General features: G+C 37.3%; 1 protein-coding gene and 3 pseudogenes across 3 annotated transcripts; 1 reads left to right on the forward strand and 3 right to left on the reverse strand.

The window, feature by feature from the left end:
- Positions 1 to 5,200: 5,200 nt before the first annotated feature.
- LOC143604597 (L-type lectin-domain containing receptor kinase IX.1 pseudogene) lies at positions 5,201 to 7,520 on the reverse strand (annotated as a pseudogene).
- A 2,019-nt stretch (positions 7,521 to 9,539) lies between these two features.
- Positions 9,540 to 12,532, reverse strand: LOC143603838 (uncharacterized; annotated as a pseudogene). Its single transcript, XR_013148148.1, has 6 exons — positions 12,174 to 12,532; positions 11,947 to 12,097; positions 11,490 to 11,842; positions 10,898 to 11,410; positions 10,691 to 10,826; positions 9,540 to 10,556 (listed from the first exon to the last, which is right to left on the reverse strand). The product of XR_013148148.1 is annotated as an uncharacterized LOC143603838 (transcript).
- Positions 12,533 to 14,536: 2,004 nt separating this feature from the next.
- Positions 14,537 to 16,914, reverse strand: LOC143604608 (glutamate receptor 3.4-like; annotated as a pseudogene). The gene is made up of 5 exons (XR_013148333.1): positions 16,207 to 16,914; positions 15,767 to 16,044; positions 15,624 to 15,655; positions 15,140 to 15,549; positions 14,537 to 15,000 (listed from the first exon to the last, which is right to left on the reverse strand). The product of XR_013148333.1 is annotated as a glutamate receptor 3.4-like (transcript).
- Positions 16,915 to 17,845: 931 nt separating this feature from the next.
- LOC143604616 (uncharacterized) lies at positions 17,846 to 19,290 on the forward strand. The gene is made up of 2 exons (XM_077081042.1): positions 17,846 to 18,756; positions 18,837 to 19,290. Exons 1-2 carry the CDS (start codon positions 17,846 to 17,848, stop codon positions 19,288 to 19,290), a joined length of 1,365 nt encoding a protein of 454 aa, XP_076937157.1.

Genomic DNA, 19,290 nt, shown 5'->3' on the forward strand with positions numbered 1-19,290 from the left:
GACCTATGTAATTAGTAGTCTGTTCTGTTTGTTTTTGATTAGTTGCCAGTGTATTTGTTTAACTGGGTTTCATCCACCTTAGTCACTAAATATGCCTATTTCGCACTCAACCTAAGCCTCAGCAAAACCCTAGTCCGAGTCTTTATGCAACCAGTGGGTAATGGGTGGAGATAAGACTGACCTACAAGCTTATTAAGTTGTAACCCATATTTGGTATTTGAGGGCAGAGACATATACTGGCACATCTTTTGCTAGTCCAGATATTAAACCGAGAGGAGTGTTGATAGTGAGGGGTATGAACATATATGCCTTAACCGGAAACAAAGTACACTTGTCTGGGCGGCTCTATTGTTTTTATTATAGCACTTAACCTTATTTGTGGGATGTCAATCTATAAAAAGTGTCAGTCTGGGAAACTGGGTATGACCTTAAACCTTACTAGTATTAATGGAGATAAGCTACATACCTATGATAGAGGTTGATGTTTGCTTTAGAGTTTTGCTTGAGGGCAAGCAAAAGATAAGTGTGGGGATGTGATGGTCGGTTAATTTGTATATGTTTTAGTTACTTTATTGTTTAGTTTTTACTGTTTATTCTAGAACTATCGATACTTCATACGTGTATTATTGGATTTCAGGTCACAGGCGTTAAAGTACTCAATATGGACCTGTTGTGACACGGAATGAAGACCCGGGATGTCCAGCACGTAAAGCGATGAAGGTTGCTGTAGCAGTACCTATCGCGGTACGCGATGGGCTTGCTGAGGGCCCCATCGCGTACCGCGGTGGGAGATTAAAACATGTTTGACTTTTGGTCACTCGCGATACGCGACTGACCTAGAAGACCCCGTCGCGGTACGCGACGGGTGGGGCGGGCGGGAAAATTAGGTTATAATCATATTTTTCATTCTCAAGAACCCTAACTCCGTTTTGATGACCAAGAGGCGATTCCAGTAGTCCAAGAAGGCGATTTTCACTATCCTTGCTCGTGCCAAGACCCTACATATGATTCCTATCATCCATATCGAAGATTCATTGATGTCAAGGCTCGGCTAATCTCCTAGGATCGCACCCGGGATGTATAGTTTGTAACCTTTTTACAGTTTTTCTCATATGATTTAGAACACTTGTGTATTGTTATTGATGATTGATATATGATTATTGATGTTTGGTATTTCTGTGTGTTCGGTCGGTTTAGGTTTACGTTGGTCTGAACGATCTGTTACCAGTTGCTAGATAATTAGTCATATAACTGTTTGGTTAGATTGAATACGATAAAACATACAATTGCCCTTAACTGAGTCACACTGGCAAGGACTGTTTGATAACCAGTGTCGTGTGTAAAGTAATTGTTGATGTCTAAGGTTTTGTCTGATTGATCAGTTTTCTAGTTAATCGTTAATAATTAATCGGTTAGGTTGCATGAGATACTGTCGGTTGCTTACTTGAATTCCCGGGTGTGATTTCCTTTGTTAACTGCTTACAACTCGTTTATTTGTTCGTTGCTTAGTTCTCTACATTTACTAAAATTGCTTGTGTGATTAGCACTAAAAATCAGTCACTTCATAATTAGAAATCTGTTACACGAATACATTGACCACATACTCCTTGTGATACGATACCCTACTTGCTCTAACTATTTAGAATAATTAGGTTTTTGATTGACTCAAACAACGGTCATCACATGCATCATTCTATTCTTGAATATATATTTAGATTTGAAAAAAAATCCTTACATTTTTATATCATGATCTTCAAAAGAAGAAACACCAACCAATGACAAGGGTCTAAATCTAGAGCATTCCAATTTGATAGATCCGGTTTTAGGTCATCAAACATAACTTCTTTAAACATCGTTAGTGCCACTGCAACATAAAAATATATTAAGAAAGTGTATAACTTTGTTTACAAAATTTTAAGTTCTAGTTGAATCCTACAAAATCAAGATCTTCCCGGTTTCAATTTCTTCAAAAATCATACAAGATGTTTAAAAAAACAGAAAATTATAACAACAGGTAGGGCTGTCCAAACTGCTCGCCGCTCGCCGCTCGTTCGTCGTTCGCTTGAATTTGCTCGAAAAATGCTCGTTCGATTTCGGCTCGGTTTGGAAGTGAACCGTTCGGCTCGGTTCGGTTTAAAAGCAATCCAAGCACGAGCAAAGCCTCGCTCGGTTTGGCTCGGTTCGTTTTTACTCGAATTATTTTTTATTTATTAGTTTTATATATAATCTTTATGCATATATATAAAAGTATACTATTTTTTAAAGTTTTTTAAAATTTTCCTCTTTTGTGTTGAATTCTAAGTTCAAATTTAAACCATAGCCACTCGTTTTATATATGTTTTGTTGTTAACTATGAGTTTTATACATTTTAAAGGTGAAAGTTTAGATAATTTAGAGTTAAAAGTCTTGAATTAATGATATTTTGAAGTTTTAGAAATTTAAAATTGGAAACTTTGTACGAAATCAAGCAAAACCAAACCGAACCAAGCCGCTCGGTTTCAAAACCAAACCAAGTTCAAGCATAAAGATATCGCTCGTTTCTTTAAATTCAATCCGCTCGGTTCGGCTCACTTTCAAACCAAGCCAAGTATGAGCATGCCCGCGTTCTGTTCGGTTCGGTTCGTGAACAGCCCTAACAACAGGCAGTAACACAAATCATTCAGGTATCCAAATCTTTAAACTAAGGAAATGCTAGCAACAATGTGAATCCGTTGTATCTAAAGTCTAAACCCTAACTTCCCAAAATCTAAACGATTCAACAAAATCATTTAGTTGAAAAAAGGTACCTCTTTCGGCGACAGTGGTATTGCTCGCCTGAGGCAGTGTGAAGCAAATCGAATAAACCATGCCAAAATCCGATGCTTAAGCAAATCGGGGCAGTGTGAAGCAACAATGCCACCATAAAAAAAAGTAAAATATATCTAATAAAAACAAAATATTTATTCGTGTTAAGCTTACCTTTGTCCATGCAAAATCCCAACAAGGCAACCAAATTAGGGTGAGAATCCTAAGCAAGACAGAGACTTCATCAAGAAACATCTTCTGGCAACCACTCCTCTCTTCCTTAACCCTCTTCACCGCACCAAACCGCCAGTCACCAAGCTCATCGAGATAAACATACGACATGGATCCAACGCCTATCCGAATACAGAAATCCCTAGTTGCCAACCTTGATTTTCTCAAGTGCATAAGTTCTAATAACACTCTTGGTAGTGGATAATGAAGATAACCTTATATCCTTGTGATCATGATTGCCTTGTACTCTAGCCAAAGATCTTACTTGTGCTTTGGAGTAAACTGTCCATTTTCATAATATTAAGGTGACCATGATCATCAATAATAGTGCTCCTCCTTTCCAAGTGATTTTTGATGATGATATGCGTATAGTCCAAGGAACCCTCCCATGATTATGTGCTTGATCTTTGGATAACTTTTTTTTTATGTTTGTTGTCACTCACCTATGATATATATGTGAGCTTATATGTGTTAGAGAGAGGGAATTGGTAAGGAGTTTGTATTAAATATCCGTAAGTTCGGAATATTGTGGTAGAATCGTTGATGTTAAGTGAGTCCAAAACATGTTGTGTGTATAAGAATACATTAATACATATGAACTTAGGGGTCTGCGTTACGTATTAAGTTATTTTACCCTTGAATTTCTTAATCTGATAGTTAAATCTAGCAACCCAAAACAAAGTTTAATCACATTAAACATTAGACAATGAACTTCAAAAAATCTAAAAAAGAAACTAGCATCATTAATAAGAGGAGGCAATTAGATAGTCATGGTTCTAAGCATAATGGTATCTAGATCAAGAATCCAGATCAGGTTAAGAGATGATTTTTTTTATTAATTTCTTTCATGCCAAATTTAGTACGCTCAGTATGGTCTCTATTTATAGACGAAGTGAAAGTTTCATCTCTCTTTTAGAGGAGGACGTAGCTACCTTGGAAGGGATGTTTTCGGTTGAGGAAGTGAAGGAGGCGGTCTGGTCGTGTGGTAGCAACAAATTGTGTGGATGCTTTTTTGGTCATGATATTATGGCTTTTGTGAAACATTTTTTCCCAAAGACGGAGGGTCATATCCATGGTGGTGGTTTATTCATAATCAGCATAGTTTATGGGTGTTTATTATCAAGTCGATTCATGGTAACAAAGCTTGGAGTGTATGATAGGATTTCATGATTTACTATAGGAAATGGTGTATGGTAAAATATTGTAAAATCTTTTGGTTCACTACATGATAAGAGGCATTATTCCTTACTCATTTTTGTGGTGAAACATTCACCTGGGAGATTCTATTTCTTTTCCGAACCAAATTTAAGTGGGAGAGGTTTACTTACACGTTCGGTACCGAAGATTGTATACGTTAGGGAATGATAAGGAGTATTCAGGATTGCAATATTGCAATATTGCAAAGATGACTAAGAAAAATCATGCATACCATCAAAATCAATTTTATGTGTACCTTGTTTAGATATAATATTTTAAAACAAGATTTATTATAATTAATTTTTAAGCTAACATAGCGGGAGGCGACGGATTTTCGGCTAACTTGGTGGGGAGGCGACCGGTCCGAACTAACACGATGGAGAGGCGACGAGTTTTAAGCTAACATAGTGGGGAGGAGGCAGATTTAGAAACATGTCGTCTCGAACTTCTAACGTAAAGACGACGTAGGTTTAATAAGGGGACAAAGAAAGAATTTGAAAATTGAAAAAACATATTTGAAATCTCTCTCTATGACAGTTAAAGATATTTTCCTTTTTTTCTTATTGAAGGAAGACTATTTCAAATTACCTGAAGACTGAAGTAACCAGTTGTAATGTAAAGCTTCATTAGTAAATAAACAACTTTGAAATGTTCAGTGATTTCTTATATCTTCGGTTGCAAAGGTCAATACTTTTTAATAATAAATATTTCTTTAGATCATAAAAGGGAAACAAGGATTTTATTAAAATGTTAACTAGTGATTAGTGTAGGAGAAAATTGCTCTTAACTGAATACAATACAAAAGAAAATAAAATAAAATAAAATAAATTCAATAAAGCTAGCCTAGGTACAAGTTAGAATTGAAATAATAAAACAATAGAAACATAATAGCCGAGACCTAGTGTTTGACATGTTTCAGTTAAACAACATGCACATCTTCATGTATCTATCTCTTATATGTGTGCGCGGTTCTATCAGGGTACAACAGTCAGTTGTGACTGTTGTACTGTCTCTCATCTGAGCTACAGGTTTCATGTCTTTTCACTTTGTAATTGGATTGTTCAACGCTAGTGTTGGTGAACGTGGCGACAGAAGAACTGGCTTCAGTGCTGGTATCTAGTCCCGAGTAGTAAATGGCCACCGGCATCCTCATCGGGAGACTTGGGAGGGCACCTTCAAACTTGAGCACTTGAAGTGCTTGCCCGATAGACGGTCTCATAGTCCAGTCGGGGTGCGCACACCATAACCCGACCATCATCAAACACACAACTTGTTCGGCATCAAACGCCGAGCCCAAAACCGGGTCCACACCCAAAAGCAGCTCACCTTTTCCAAACAAATCCCAAACCCATTGCACCAAACTCACATTAGAGTTCCAACAAACATAAATCGCCTTTCGTCCACACGCGATCTCCAATATAACCACACCAAAGCTATATACATCTGACTCTTTACTAGCCTTCCCAGTCGATATGTACTCGGGAGACATGTAGCCAAGGGTCCCGGCTATGACCGTTGTTCGCTGACCCAACTCATGTTCCACAAATCGAGCAAGTCCAAAATCCCCGAGCTTCACGTTAAACCCCGAATCAAGCATGATGTTACTCGGTTTAATATCCCGATGCACCACACATTGCTCCCACTCTTCGTGTAAATAGAGTAAAGCCGAAGCTAAACCCGTAGCAATCTTGTACCTCACGGGCCACTTAAGTGGACTCTTTTTACCAAACAGGTGCGCATCGAGACTGCCATTTGGCATATACTCGTACACGAGCAAGAACTGCGTCTCGTCATGGCACCAACCGACGAGTTGTACCAGGTTTCGGTGTCGTAACCAGCTATTAATCTTCACTTCAGTCATGTACTCTTTCTTACCCTGTTTAGACCCTTGTGAAATTTTCTTGACCGCGACGTGGATGGCTTGACAAGGCAAGAAGCCCTTGTAAACCGCACCGAACCCGCCCTCACCCAACTTCTGGTTAAAGTTATTAGTGGCCACAATAAGATCATTATAAGAAAATCTCTTAGCCGATCCGCTTTGGAGATCATCGTTTAACGATGATAACGAGACCGTCTCGAGCGATTCTTGCATTCGTGTTATGCAAAATATAATGCATGTTATAGTGACACCGATGAATATAACCGCAAGCGGGACGGTTAATCCCACTATCAACTTCCATTTGTTTGTTTTATGTTCTTTCTCTTGTTTTGTATGCAAACTTGAACTAAACTCCCAATATTGTAACATGTGTTTCTCCACATTAGTACCCGTGGCAGCCGAGAACCCGATCGTGACCCATTCGGGAACAACTTCCCGAAGATCAACTTGATACAAAAGGCTCGTGTTTCCCGCACCATAGCTCCAGGTCAGGTCCAGCATCTTGGTGGTACCATTATAAGAAACCCAACAATCTATAGGATCTCCACTGTGCTTGCTAGCATTCCAAGCAGTGTAATTTGCGGACTGAAGCGAGTTCTTATTAATACTCACGTGTTGGACCGGTGGGTCCCATTCTACGTTCGGAAAAGAGTCGAACTCAATGAAAATCATTTGAATTCTGTCGGAACCGGTGTCGGTTTTATTGAACAAGCCCAAGAATCCAGCAGCCGAATTGGGTGGGATTTGGAAGCCAACGGGTGCAAGAAAGAAAGCGATCCCATCACCGTAGGTCGTTGAATTCAACGTGTTAATGATGAATGTGAAGTGTGTGGCGAAATCAGTTAAATTCCGGGTTTTTTGTCCCAAATATGGACTGGTTGTGCATAATTAGCATGACCGACACGAGTGAAGTAGTTAACTTCGTTGAAGTGTATGGCTCCATCGCTAGCTGCAGCATCGCCCGAACAGATGATATCGGTCTCAGTGGAATCAAAACTCGTGATCTCAAAACGTAACGAGTTCGAGAAAGGCGAGAACAATAACAATAAGGAAGAACATGCAATAAGAATGAATGAAGATGAAAAAAAGATAGCCATGATTAAGTGAAATCACAGCCTCACAAGTATTATTTGCAACTTGCTTCTAAATAGGTAGATAATAACATCACTCAAAAACTATAATGTGAACATATAAGGTGGTGGGTCCACTTGTTTATCATTGGACTAAACCTATTGGTTAATATAATATTATATGAAGATCTTGTTCCGTCTTAAAGACTTTAGAAGAAGATTAGTATAATATAAAGTTGTAAGATAACTCCATCTTGACTTGACCTGCTATAAATAAATAAAATAAAGATGACACAGTCGTTGACATTGGAAAATACACCGTGTTTTCGTGGGAAGCTCAAGTATCCGTCATTCCCGTTAGTAATACTTAAATACTAATTAATTGTGGTGGAATCATTCAAAATAAAGACATTTAGCTTTAACTATTATTAATTAGTGACTCTTTCAAACTGTTATCCCTATAAGATTTGCATTACTACTAAGCTTGCAGATGTGATTTAAGTACAACTAGTGTTGTAGAATTCGTTAGACGCTAATCAGACAATAAGAGAGATTAACGACTAATCGAGATTAGAATTTATATGTAACTAAGCAGGTTGATAAAACCCATGCGGTGGTAAAATCTAAATGTTGATATGGTAATTCAACGTGAATTCAATCAGTTTCGATTAAACGTGTGTTATTGTATCGTACCCAAGACAAAAATAAAGCAAAGAAAATTATAAAAACTGGGGTAAACCAATGGTGTGGTGTCGATCGATAAAACTCGAACGTTGGTAAGGACCCGACCATTATCGATCCCGGACGTTGAGGCGGTTGAGTGTACATGAATTTAGTCGGTTTTCATCATGTTCGTTACGGTACCAGAACTAAAAAAACAAAAATCATCATTCCTTCGGTTTTCGTTACGGTACTGAACTAAAAAAAATGTGTGAGTCTACGCGAATTCGGTCGGTTTCCACGGTGTTCGACACGATACCATAACTAAAACAAAATAATGACAAAAAGAACCAAAAACAAAATTCACATACAATAGGTTTTCATTACGGGCCGAAACTAAAATAACAAAACAAAACAAAAAAAATACGACCAATACGGTGCCGCAAAGTGGGCCAACAGGGGATATTTTACAACCTATTTTAATCAAATAGAGATTAATCAAATGTGATACCGACTAGCGATTAAGCGTTGCCTAGGCGATATTTTACAACCACTTATTACAAGTCATCACAAGTGATTAGTATTAAGGATCAATAATGCTTAACATTTCTTAAATACATTAACAAGTTTAAAAGTAAATTAACTTCCAAAACTTTAACTAACGCTTACGGAATGTTAGAAATTAGTTTGCTAACTTAAGTTGGACAAAAAGAAATGCATTTCTTTTTTAAATTCATTATCTTGATTTCAAAAGATTTTACATTAATTAATATGATGATTATAATTTTTTTTTTGAACACTGTCAGTGATACATTTATATAAAACACAAACCGAGTTACATCTAGATAATGGGTAAGCGAGCAACAAGCTGCGCCGCTATCCCCTTTTGAATCGCAAAGCCTATTCTACTAAATATAAATCCTTGGTTCCTCGGACCCTGTGAGTCACTGTGGACCACCTTCTGCACCCGCTCCAAGAAGCGAACCGCCTCGGGAGCTAGGGATCCAAAAGTGTCGAAAGCAAATGGAATGAACACGTGCTGATTCTCCAAACACGCTGTCTCATGCTTAGCAACCTTCCTAGATTCCGCTCTCAAAACCGCATATCCCGGTACGAAGCCACTGTCTCTCGCCCCACCAACGGGGACACCCCAGTGAGGTCAACACACGCATGCTTACCCCCTGCCCAGCCAAACACAAGAACATCCGCAGGACACAAGGTAGATCTTCCTTCTCGCGGATCAGTCAAAAAGTTAACAGGTGCCTCTCTCTTGGCTGAGAGCCCGGCCTGTCTAAGCACATCCCATAAGACATCTCTAACCCAGTCATGACGATACTTGAATTCCGGCAATTCCTTACAGTTGAGGGCATGCTCACCAAATCTATCTAAACAAGCTTTTTTACAAATGGGGCACGATTCATCTGGAGGGAAAGGAGGAATCATAAGCCGGTATTTAAGGATGGCTCTGTATTCAACTGCAGACATCCGTTGCCCAAGACCTTTAATGGGAACAACAGTCAAAAAATCCTGGGCATGAGCCCCTTTAGACAAGCTAAAACTGCCTTTTGTCTCGGGGTCATATCGAATCGCTCCTCCAAATCATGTACCAAAATAAATAATAACCATGGCTTTAAAAGTTTAAAGTTTAAGCATTTTAACAAGATGTCCGACTAAAATAGGTACATTTAATGCTAAGCAAGCTGATCAACAACAAAAAGCTTGTGGAAAACAATGATTCAAGCTCTATACTACAAAAATTGACAAAGAATATCCTTGTTTACAGGTATGTATGATGTATAGCACACCATTCATCTTAAAAGCGTGGCCTCCTGCTTCTCATCTAGTAAAATATTAGAGCTCTTGATGCCACGATGTAAACTCTTTGTTGCATCTCCGAATGGATTATGAAGGAAATCCAGCCCGCTTACACTTCCAATGGATATCCAGAGTCGTTAAAACCCATGTGAAAATTATGCAAGACGGATCATCGTTTGCATAATTCTCACGTCGCTCTAAAGCCTCAGGATATACATCAGAGTTGTGAGCGGATTGGACTTTCTTCATGATCCTTTGGAGATACAGCAAGGAGTCATACATCGTAACATCAAGAGCACCAATATTCTATTAGATGAAAAGCAAGAAACTATAATTCTTTTAAATTTCGCTTTCAAGATTCCAAAAGAATGAAACAATCTAATATTCTAATTCTAACTTCAACCCATGATTCAAACATTCAAAACTCCAACAAATAGTTAAAGAATTGTCATAACGAATGTGCCGAAACTAGCGTCCGAGCTTTCTCAACAACCATTTCTTCCGTAATGAAGCATCCAAGGCTAGAAACGTCTTTGCTTTCTTCTCGTCTTCAAGACTATCACAACCGTCCAACAAAAGATCATCATCTATGTCGGGTATAGCTTGAAGTGCATCTACTGCTTTTTCTATTGGACTATAAAGCCTCTCGGTTTTTCCATTTACCAGCTTTGAAACTACATTTGCCATATCCGTAAAAGCTTCATTTATATCATCACTTTGTTTTTTTTGCACTTTCCCACCACGTTCTAAGCATAATGGCGTCATTTTTACCCTTTTCTTATTGTTGGTTGTCACGGGTTCTTTAGGCTGGGTTTGAGGATTTTCAGCAATTGGAATAATATCTGAATTTGCTGTTATGTTGGTTGCCCAATTACTATTTTGTTTTTCTTCGGAAAATAACCCATTGTTGTTACATTGTCCTACAAAACAGATTAAAACATAACTTACTAAAATGACAAAAAAGATTGAATTCCTTAAAACAAAGAATACTAATACAAGTCCATATTTTTTCAAACTTAGAAATTACCATGGATTTCAAATGAAAAATACATACCTGTATTTGAGACGGTAACAGTGCTGGCCAAGTGTGTCTTATATCGTCCTTCAGAGCTATTTTGACCAAAAATGATACACAGCTTATGGTAATTAGGCACAGTTTTAACTCTGTAAGATCTTGAATCGGGATGTGCCTGCATACATTTTTAACTTTTAAGAAGTATAGCAAAACTCAATCAAGGTAAATTGCAATATGAATGCTTACTTCAATGTAAGCATCCCAAATGTGATCTTTGGCTGCCACCAATTCTCGTTCATCATCCCATGAAAATCCCTATACCCCTAAAAGGGTATTGATGTCCTTATACTGTTTCTTCAAATGTTTGTATCGATTTTTCAAAACATCTTTGTCATGGTTAGAAGTGAAATTGTCATTAAATGACTTGACCATGTTAATCCAAGCCTGAGCCATAAATGTTTGCCTGTTTCTGTTGCCTCTATTAACCTGGTCTAGCAATAACTCAACCAAATAACAGTCCATTGGTGGGGTCCAATGTGTTCGAGAACGATCACCACCTACAAAAAATATAACAATTTATTTTTAGTCTTCTAAAAGTAAACATCTTTGTGAAAAAGTTCACTCACCAGTCTTGGATCCTAGATCTTCATCCAAGTTATTACTTTGCGATTTATCAATTATTGCACTTCCAAAAATCGATTCCAAGTCTTGATAATTTGGCAAAGATTTTGCTCTATACGATCGTGACTGTGGACGTGCCTGAAATCAAGGATAACCATAAATGAATAATGATTGTTATAAGTTATAACTTACAAATGCTAAATAACAAATGCAATACCTTTATGTAAGCATCCCAAACATCATCGTTTGCAGCTACCTTTTGCTGCTTTGCATCCCACGAAAAACCATCTTGTTTGAGTAAAACCATTATATCAGTATAATACTTGAACAGTTTCTTGTATCTATGTCTCAAAACCCTTTTTGTATGTTGCGGCCCAAATTTCTCATTGAAGGAATTGAGCATCTCAGTCCATGCTTCTTTGGTGTATGAATTAATATTATTACTATTAAGTTTATTGCCTTTTTCTTGTTGACCTAAAAGCAACTCGGTGAAAAATCGATCCATGGCTAATGTCCAGTCAGTTCTTGAACGATCAGTAGTTAAAGGAGTTGGAGTTCCTAGCCCATCACCTAAAAAAACAAAAAATCATATGGTCATACATACTTCACAATATTTTCATATTTCATAACAGTATTTTTTGATAATACGATTTACAATAGATAAAAAAACACACCTAAATTCACTCCAGGGACTTCATCATCAATATCTACATCATGACTAGAACGACTATATCTTCCATCAGCAGCTGTATACCCGTATATCAAACATAAATCACTGAAACTATGCACGGATTTTGTCTTGTATAATCTTGCATCTGGATGAGCCTGTAAGCATTCACCATATTAAGCATGAAATATAACTATACTACTAAAAATTTGAAGATTAAACTTTACAGTGCACCTTGATGTAAGAATCCCAAATATAGTCCTCTGCAACCACCATACTTCGAGCTTCGTCCCATGAAAAGCCACCTTGGCCAAGCATACTTTTAATATCATTGAACTGCTTCCACAGATTTGTATAACGACTCTTCAGTACATCCTTATCATACTGTGATCCAAATTTTGCATTAAAGACAAGAAGCATATCATTCCAAGCATGTTTATTAAACGTATGTCCAACCCTATTGCCTTTTTGCATATGCTCCAACATTAGGTCTACAAAGTACCGCTCCATCGTTGGAGTCCAGTACGTTCTTGATCGATCGTTGCCATTGGGAACTTGACTACCCATTGTCCCAAGTAAAAGTATGATCATACCATGTATCTGCAAAACCTTAACCTCATCATTTCAAGTAGGAAAAACAATACAATATGACAGGTCCCAAAAACATCACAAGATCAAAGCCAAAAGGCTTAATACATTAACAAATTCAGCTACTCTCAAGGCTCAAAAGCTTTCTAAGATAAAACCTTTCAGTTTTCACCAAGTATTGGTTATTAAAAGCCAGATTTTTAATACTTTTGCACTTGTTTGCAAAACGTGCGCTCAAGGCGAGCTGACGTGAGAAGTAATTAGTGACTAGGGGTGCAAACGATCTGAGCAGCTCGATTCTGGATCAATAAAAAATTCAACAGTATAGTTTAGTTATCGAGCACGAGATCGAACCTTATGTATTTTTAAGTTTGACCTGTTTTGGGGTTATATGTATATTTAAACAATAAGAAGCTGGTGATACAATATCATAAGCATGAGTAATAAATGAATTATACTTTGATTCAATTAAAACAACCTTATGCAGTAACTAGTGTAACAAAAAACCTACTCTAAATAACACTGAGATTAGATTAAATAGTTGAATCAATTAGCTATAGAATTAATTAATTAATGCATAAAAAAATCACAAATAGCATACCCATTGCAAATACTCTGCAAAGATCCAATTAAACGCTCAATAATAACGAAATAATAATAATAATAATAATAATAATAATAATTGAGGAGGCATGCATAAATAAATAAATACTTACAAATGGAATGTAAATGTTTGTGGATGAAAGGAGCGATTGGGGAAGTGGTAACCCTAGACCGGAATAAGAGAAAATTGTGTCTGGTGTTTGGATGGATACCAACGCCAGAAGATAGATAGATAGACAGACAGACAGGGCTTCAGTTAAAGATTAACTTGGGCCGGGTTACTGGCCCAAAGATTTTAATTTATGTTTGGTTTTCTTTTTTTTTAACAGTTATCGAATCCTTCAAATGTGGTGAGATATAACTCGTTTTGTTAAAGGAAACAACTAATGATTCTGGCCTACTCGTCTATTTTCTCATCACCACCAGGTGCTGCCAAAACCAAATGTGGGGGTAGGAATCGAACCTGTGTCACATGAAAAAATCAAGCCTCTCACTTACCACTACACACTAGCTTAGTGTAGGATTAGTGTATAAAGTTAAAAGTTATTCGTGGGATGACATTAACATGTATCTATAACCGAATTACTAATCCAACAAAACTGAAAAGTGATGAATCTGAACTGAAATTAACAAAAAACCGAATTAACCGAAAATCGTTAATTGGTTTTTTAATTTACAGTCGGTTAAGCGAAATTAATGGAACTGAACCATTTATATTTTCATGTATTTTTAGTTTTTATACCTTCATTTCACACATTTCATGTTTTATACTTATATTTCGTGTATTTAATATCTTCATAAATGTATTTATACCTCCACTTCATGTATTAATATTTCCTTTCGCGTATTTATGCATCTATTTCATGTACTTTTAAGGCAAATTATTAGCCAAAGTTTGGTTTTGGCTGTTAAGGAAATTAACCAAACCCGAACCAGATTAACCGAAAGCCGATTGGTTAATTGATGACTTTAGTTTTGGTTTAGGCTAGTAACCAGACCGTACACACCACTAACAAGGTGAATAATTTAACTGAATATATATTTTTTTAGTTTAACAAAGAAATATTCTTTGACGACATATGATCTTCTTCAAACAACACTTTTGACGGGATCGGGTTCGGGCTTCTTTTCCAGCATTTAGTCTTCAACGAGCTTTGTTCGATCAATTCAAGCTAAAGCTTTTTCTCTCTTTTTTTTATATATACATATATATACACAAGCTTGTTTGGTAACTTCTAGTTGAAATGTTTGTGTATGTTTGATTGGCATGAAATTTACACAGAATTTGTAAATTCATCACAACTATAACGGTATTAACAGGGTTCAAAAGGTACTTGTTAACTTAAGCCATCTTATGATAACTTCCTACAAAATTTTAATGCAAATCATAAGTTGAATATTAGCCAATCAAAATGTACAAGGTTCACAATCTTTATAGATACTAGGTTTCAGGATAACTGCTAACTTGACTTATGTTTCGCCTGATCTTCTGTTTGATCATCACTTCCTCTTTCTTATCATAGAAATCAATCATATCTTTTAAACTTATGGCCCCGAAAAGCCATGCGTTGCTGCGTGTTGATGAGCCGGATTCTACAACCTCACGAGCTGCTTCTTCATCTGGATTGTATCTACGGTACGCACGCAATATCCTACAAAAGAAAATGCATAGAGAAATGAAGCAAGTAATGCCACAGACTAGGTATAAGCCCCAGAAGTTGTTTAGAGTGAGACTTTTCCCTTCGAGTATTCTAGCTTGAGAACACAAAGTGGTCGAGAGCTCGTGGATTCGTTGTAGGTCTCCGTTTTCAGATAGTTGGAGGATTGCAGTTGATAAATCAACTGCTAAAGGAGAGTCTCTAGGGAATGCCTGCAATATATGAGTTTCGTACGAATTTTGAGTTTCTATATGAGTTTCGTACGAATTCTTGAAACATTTTGAATGAAGGATACTGTAATTACAATAAACTTATATGAAGTTACAACTACTTTCAGAAACGGTAACATACAAAACCCCAACCACTTTTTGTAAACTCTCGGCCAACAATCCTGAACTCGCACTTGCTATAACGCATGAAGAGCTCGACGTAAGGAAGTTCATCGACAATGGCAGCCACGCCACCTCCTTCTGGACCAAAATGAAGCGCGTTTAAGTACTCCACCTCATCTCTCAACGGTATGATCCTAGACTCCGGGATATTGAGTTCTTGGATTAGATAATTGTGAGAAAAGGTTCCTTCTTGGACTCCAATCGGGTCAGTACTTGAGATCAAGCTATCTATACCTTCGATGCTTGAAGTAAGTTGTTGCACTGTGAGGATTGATGTCAAGCTGGCTGTGTAGCTTGAAGTAATAATCAACACTACAAACAACCATAAGATCAATACGAATCGTCCCAGCGTGCTCACAATCTTCTCTCCTGTGTAGGTAAATATCACAAATCAATGTTTTCTTTTTTAAGACATTCGTGTTTCAATCTAGTTTTATACTTACTGTGTGAAAAGAACATCGTCGAGAAGCTAAACCTGAAAATATGAAGCAAAAACCATCCTTGTATATTAGAAATTTTGGTGCCAATGTTAACATTTAATAAACTAGAAATAATTGAAATGCATGAAACCGTATGAGATACAAACCATAACACTGTAACAATTTGTCGCAAAGGTGGTCCACGGAATTCTTCATTCAAGCGATGCTCAAGAAACCAAACAACGAATCCAACAAAAAGAAAGAATCCACCGCTGACCAGTCACAATTCAACGGTGAAAGGCCTGAGAAATGCCCATGATTTGGGTTTGGATTTGTTAAGAGGAACAACTATGACAAGCCCAGACTCCAGATAAGGCTGTGTAAAATCAACTACCTTTGTTCGGTTTGTAATTATAGTAATATCTCCTACTGCTGCATCATATTTCTGAGAATAGAAGCAAGATGATAAAAGAATTGGAATTATGAAGAATAAAACAATATTATAATATTTTCCGTGTATTGAATAGTTGAAAACTTATGATAATGATAAAAATGTCAATAATTATCCATTTACCGCTATACATAGAAATATCAATCAAGTACTTACATGTTCAGCAACAGCTCTCACAAGATCGCTATAGCTCGGATTCCTTTGTCCATCGCCGTATAAAATGTATTCTGGAGTGACCGGATACGGAAGTAAATTCACGGCAGCTTCAAAGACATCAATGCAATATCCTCTTACCCCTTTTTGAGACTTGTCTTTTGTCACAACTTCTTTGTAGCTATAGCCATAAGGCACAACAACTCTAAAAGCCTTTCCATTATTAGGAAAAACCCATCCCCTTGGCCTTTTACTCATCCCACCGGGCCAAATCACGCTATAAAGACGTTGATCACCCGTAAAATTGTCAGAATGCTTTGCAGATAATGACTCAGGAGCAGTAATTGAGAGACCAGAATGGTTTGACCAGTATCCAACTGTCCTTAAACCGGTTCCACCTATGTTCATGATATCATAAGCCGGATTCATTAGCTTCTTGTCCTGATCAAACTTTACATCACCGGTCGAACCCACAAATGTTGTGGCCAGGACTGTTTGGAGAAGCTGCCTTCCTTCGTTAAAAGTTCTAAGAGCCGAAAACTGAAGCGCGCTTCCATTACTCATGTATCGGAGTTTAGAATCGTTAGAAAATGAAATACTTCCTCCAGATTTCAAGTACTTGTCAAGAGCATGTGCAAGTAACCATACAGAATCATAAGCATAAAGAGCATATGAATTAAAACTACTTGTTTTTTTCTCTTTAATATTCATAGTACCTGAAAACCAAAACATTCTCGAGGTAGAGAATGTTGAACTCTCTCCTAATCATGTTGCTCAAGCGCAACAAGCGGGACTAAAACGTTACACCACCTCTTCCGACAACTCTTCACAAGGTTCTTCTGTAAACCGTTCCACCCACTCTAAAGGAAATAGACAAAAGAAAAAGAATCGCCATCAACCGGGCGAAGGGCCAAGTGAACCTCTTAGCCTTTCGGAACAACAATATTATGAATATCTAGAATTAAAGGCTAGATCAGAAAAATTAGAAAAGGATAAGGCAAAAATTTTGAGGAAATATAACGCGCTAAAAAAGAAAACAAAGGAATCCGCAACCAATTTGTGGAATACTACTAGTCCTAGTCATGGTGAAAATTAGGAAACTATGAAACTTATTTTTATATTTATTTTATTATCTGTTTTATTTATTCTATTATTATCATTTAAAATGCGAAATCTTGAAAATTTATACTAACAAGTGCAATGAAACTAAATCCTATCGTTTATTATCTTTAGAAAATGACAAAGAGAAACACTCAAATGCCATCGCATCTAGCAGGAGGTGACTATGAAATAGAGGCGCCATCCAAAAACACCCGAAAACGAAAGAAAAATAAAGAGAAAGAAAACAATGATGACGAAGACGCTATTCATGGCACTCAACTATCCAATGATAGTATAGAATCTGAAACCGAATCAAATGACATCGAAAAAAGGATAGAGGCTGGCATCGCAAAAGCAATACCAACAATTATTAAAAAACTTAAAAGAAAATGAAGAAAACATAAACCTAACCGAAGGGAGTGGCACCTCCAAAAACAAAGAAAATAACACCCGACATCCTGCCAACCATCATTCACATCACGCCCACAATCATGAAAATGAATATCAAGAAAAGAAACGTGAATGTAGCTACAAGACTTTTATGTCTTGTCGACCTGCAAAATTTTTTGGTGACAAGGGAGCTACTGATGCAATAAGATGGTTAGAAAAAACTGAAGCAGCATTAGACATCAGTGATTGTGCGGAAAAAGATAAAGTGAGATTTGCTGCTCACTCGTTCAAATCAGAAGCATTATCATGGTGGAAGATAGTTGTTGAAACCAGAGGCAAAGAAGTTGTGTACAAAATGAGCTGGGATGAATTCAAACAGCTGGTGTTGGAAATTTTCTGTCCAATTAACGAGATAGAAAGGGTTGAGGCTGAATTTCTAAGATTAGAAATGTCAGGAATGGCCCATAGGGAGTATACCAACAAGTTTAATCAATTATCACGATTAGTTCCATACTTGGTAACTCCCGAATCCAAACGCATTAGTCGTTATATTTGGGTCCTTACTCCTGAAACCAGGGGGATGGTCAAAGCCTCAAAACCACAAACATTCCAGTCAGCAGTAGAACTTGGAGGTACTCTGATAGACCAAATGGTCAGGGTTGGGAAAGGAAACAATAATCCCAAAAGAAAATGGGAAGAGAAGAAAGGAAGAAGTAGATTTGACCCAAGAAAGAAGAGATTCGGAAATAACATAAACAGATGCAAGACCTGCAACAGAGAGCATTTTGGCGAATGCCGACAACAAGTATGTCACAAATGCAATCAAACGGGTCACTGGGCAAAATATTGTCCAATCACTCGTACGTGTTATGAATGTGGAGAGGCTGGTCACATTCGCTCTGACTGCCCAAAACTCAAAGCAACATCAAGTGGGCCAAGGAAGGCTGGGAGACCAGTACAAGGAAACACACGAGCATTTGTAATGAATGCAAACGAAGCCGAAGAAACCAATGAAGTTTTGACCGGTACGTTTCTTATCAATAACGTTTATGCCAGTGTACTGTATGACTGTATGACTCTGGAGACAACAGAAGTTTTATATCTATCTCTTTTAGTTCATTAATTAAGAAAAATGTTAAAAGACTTATTAAAGCCATAGAGGTAGAAACTGCTGATGGCAGTCTAACGAAAATCTCTGAAGTCGTTAAAGATTGCACCATTAAAATCAATAAATATGAATTTCCTTTAGAATTACTACCAATGAAGTTAGGAGGTTTTGATATAGTCCTAGGAATGGACTGGTTAGCTGCTAATAAAGCACATATCGAATGCGACAAAAGAATAGTAATCATTCAAGCGCCAGATGGAAAGTCAATACAGATACATGGTGGCACGAAGGAAAGAAATGGTGAGATCATTTCTGGAATGAATCGATGTCCTAAGAGGGAATATATTGCTTTTATAATTTATTCCTTGGAAACCGAGCAAGAAAAGAAAATTGAAGACATTCCTATAGTTGCTAAATACCCAGAAGTATTTCCAGATGATTTACCAGGATTACCACCGGACAGGCAAGTAGAGTCAAAATTGATTTAA

The sequence above is a fragment of the Bidens hawaiensis genome, unplaced genomic scaffold, assembly GCF_021521415.1.
Source record: "Bidens hawaiensis isolate Kalapana, Puna unplaced genomic scaffold, B.hawaiensis_p1.1 tig00001961_1, whole genome shotgun sequence".
In the NCBI taxonomy this organism is placed as follows: domain Eukaryota; kingdom Viridiplantae; phylum Streptophyta; class Magnoliopsida; order Asterales; family Asteraceae; genus Bidens; species Bidens hawaiensis.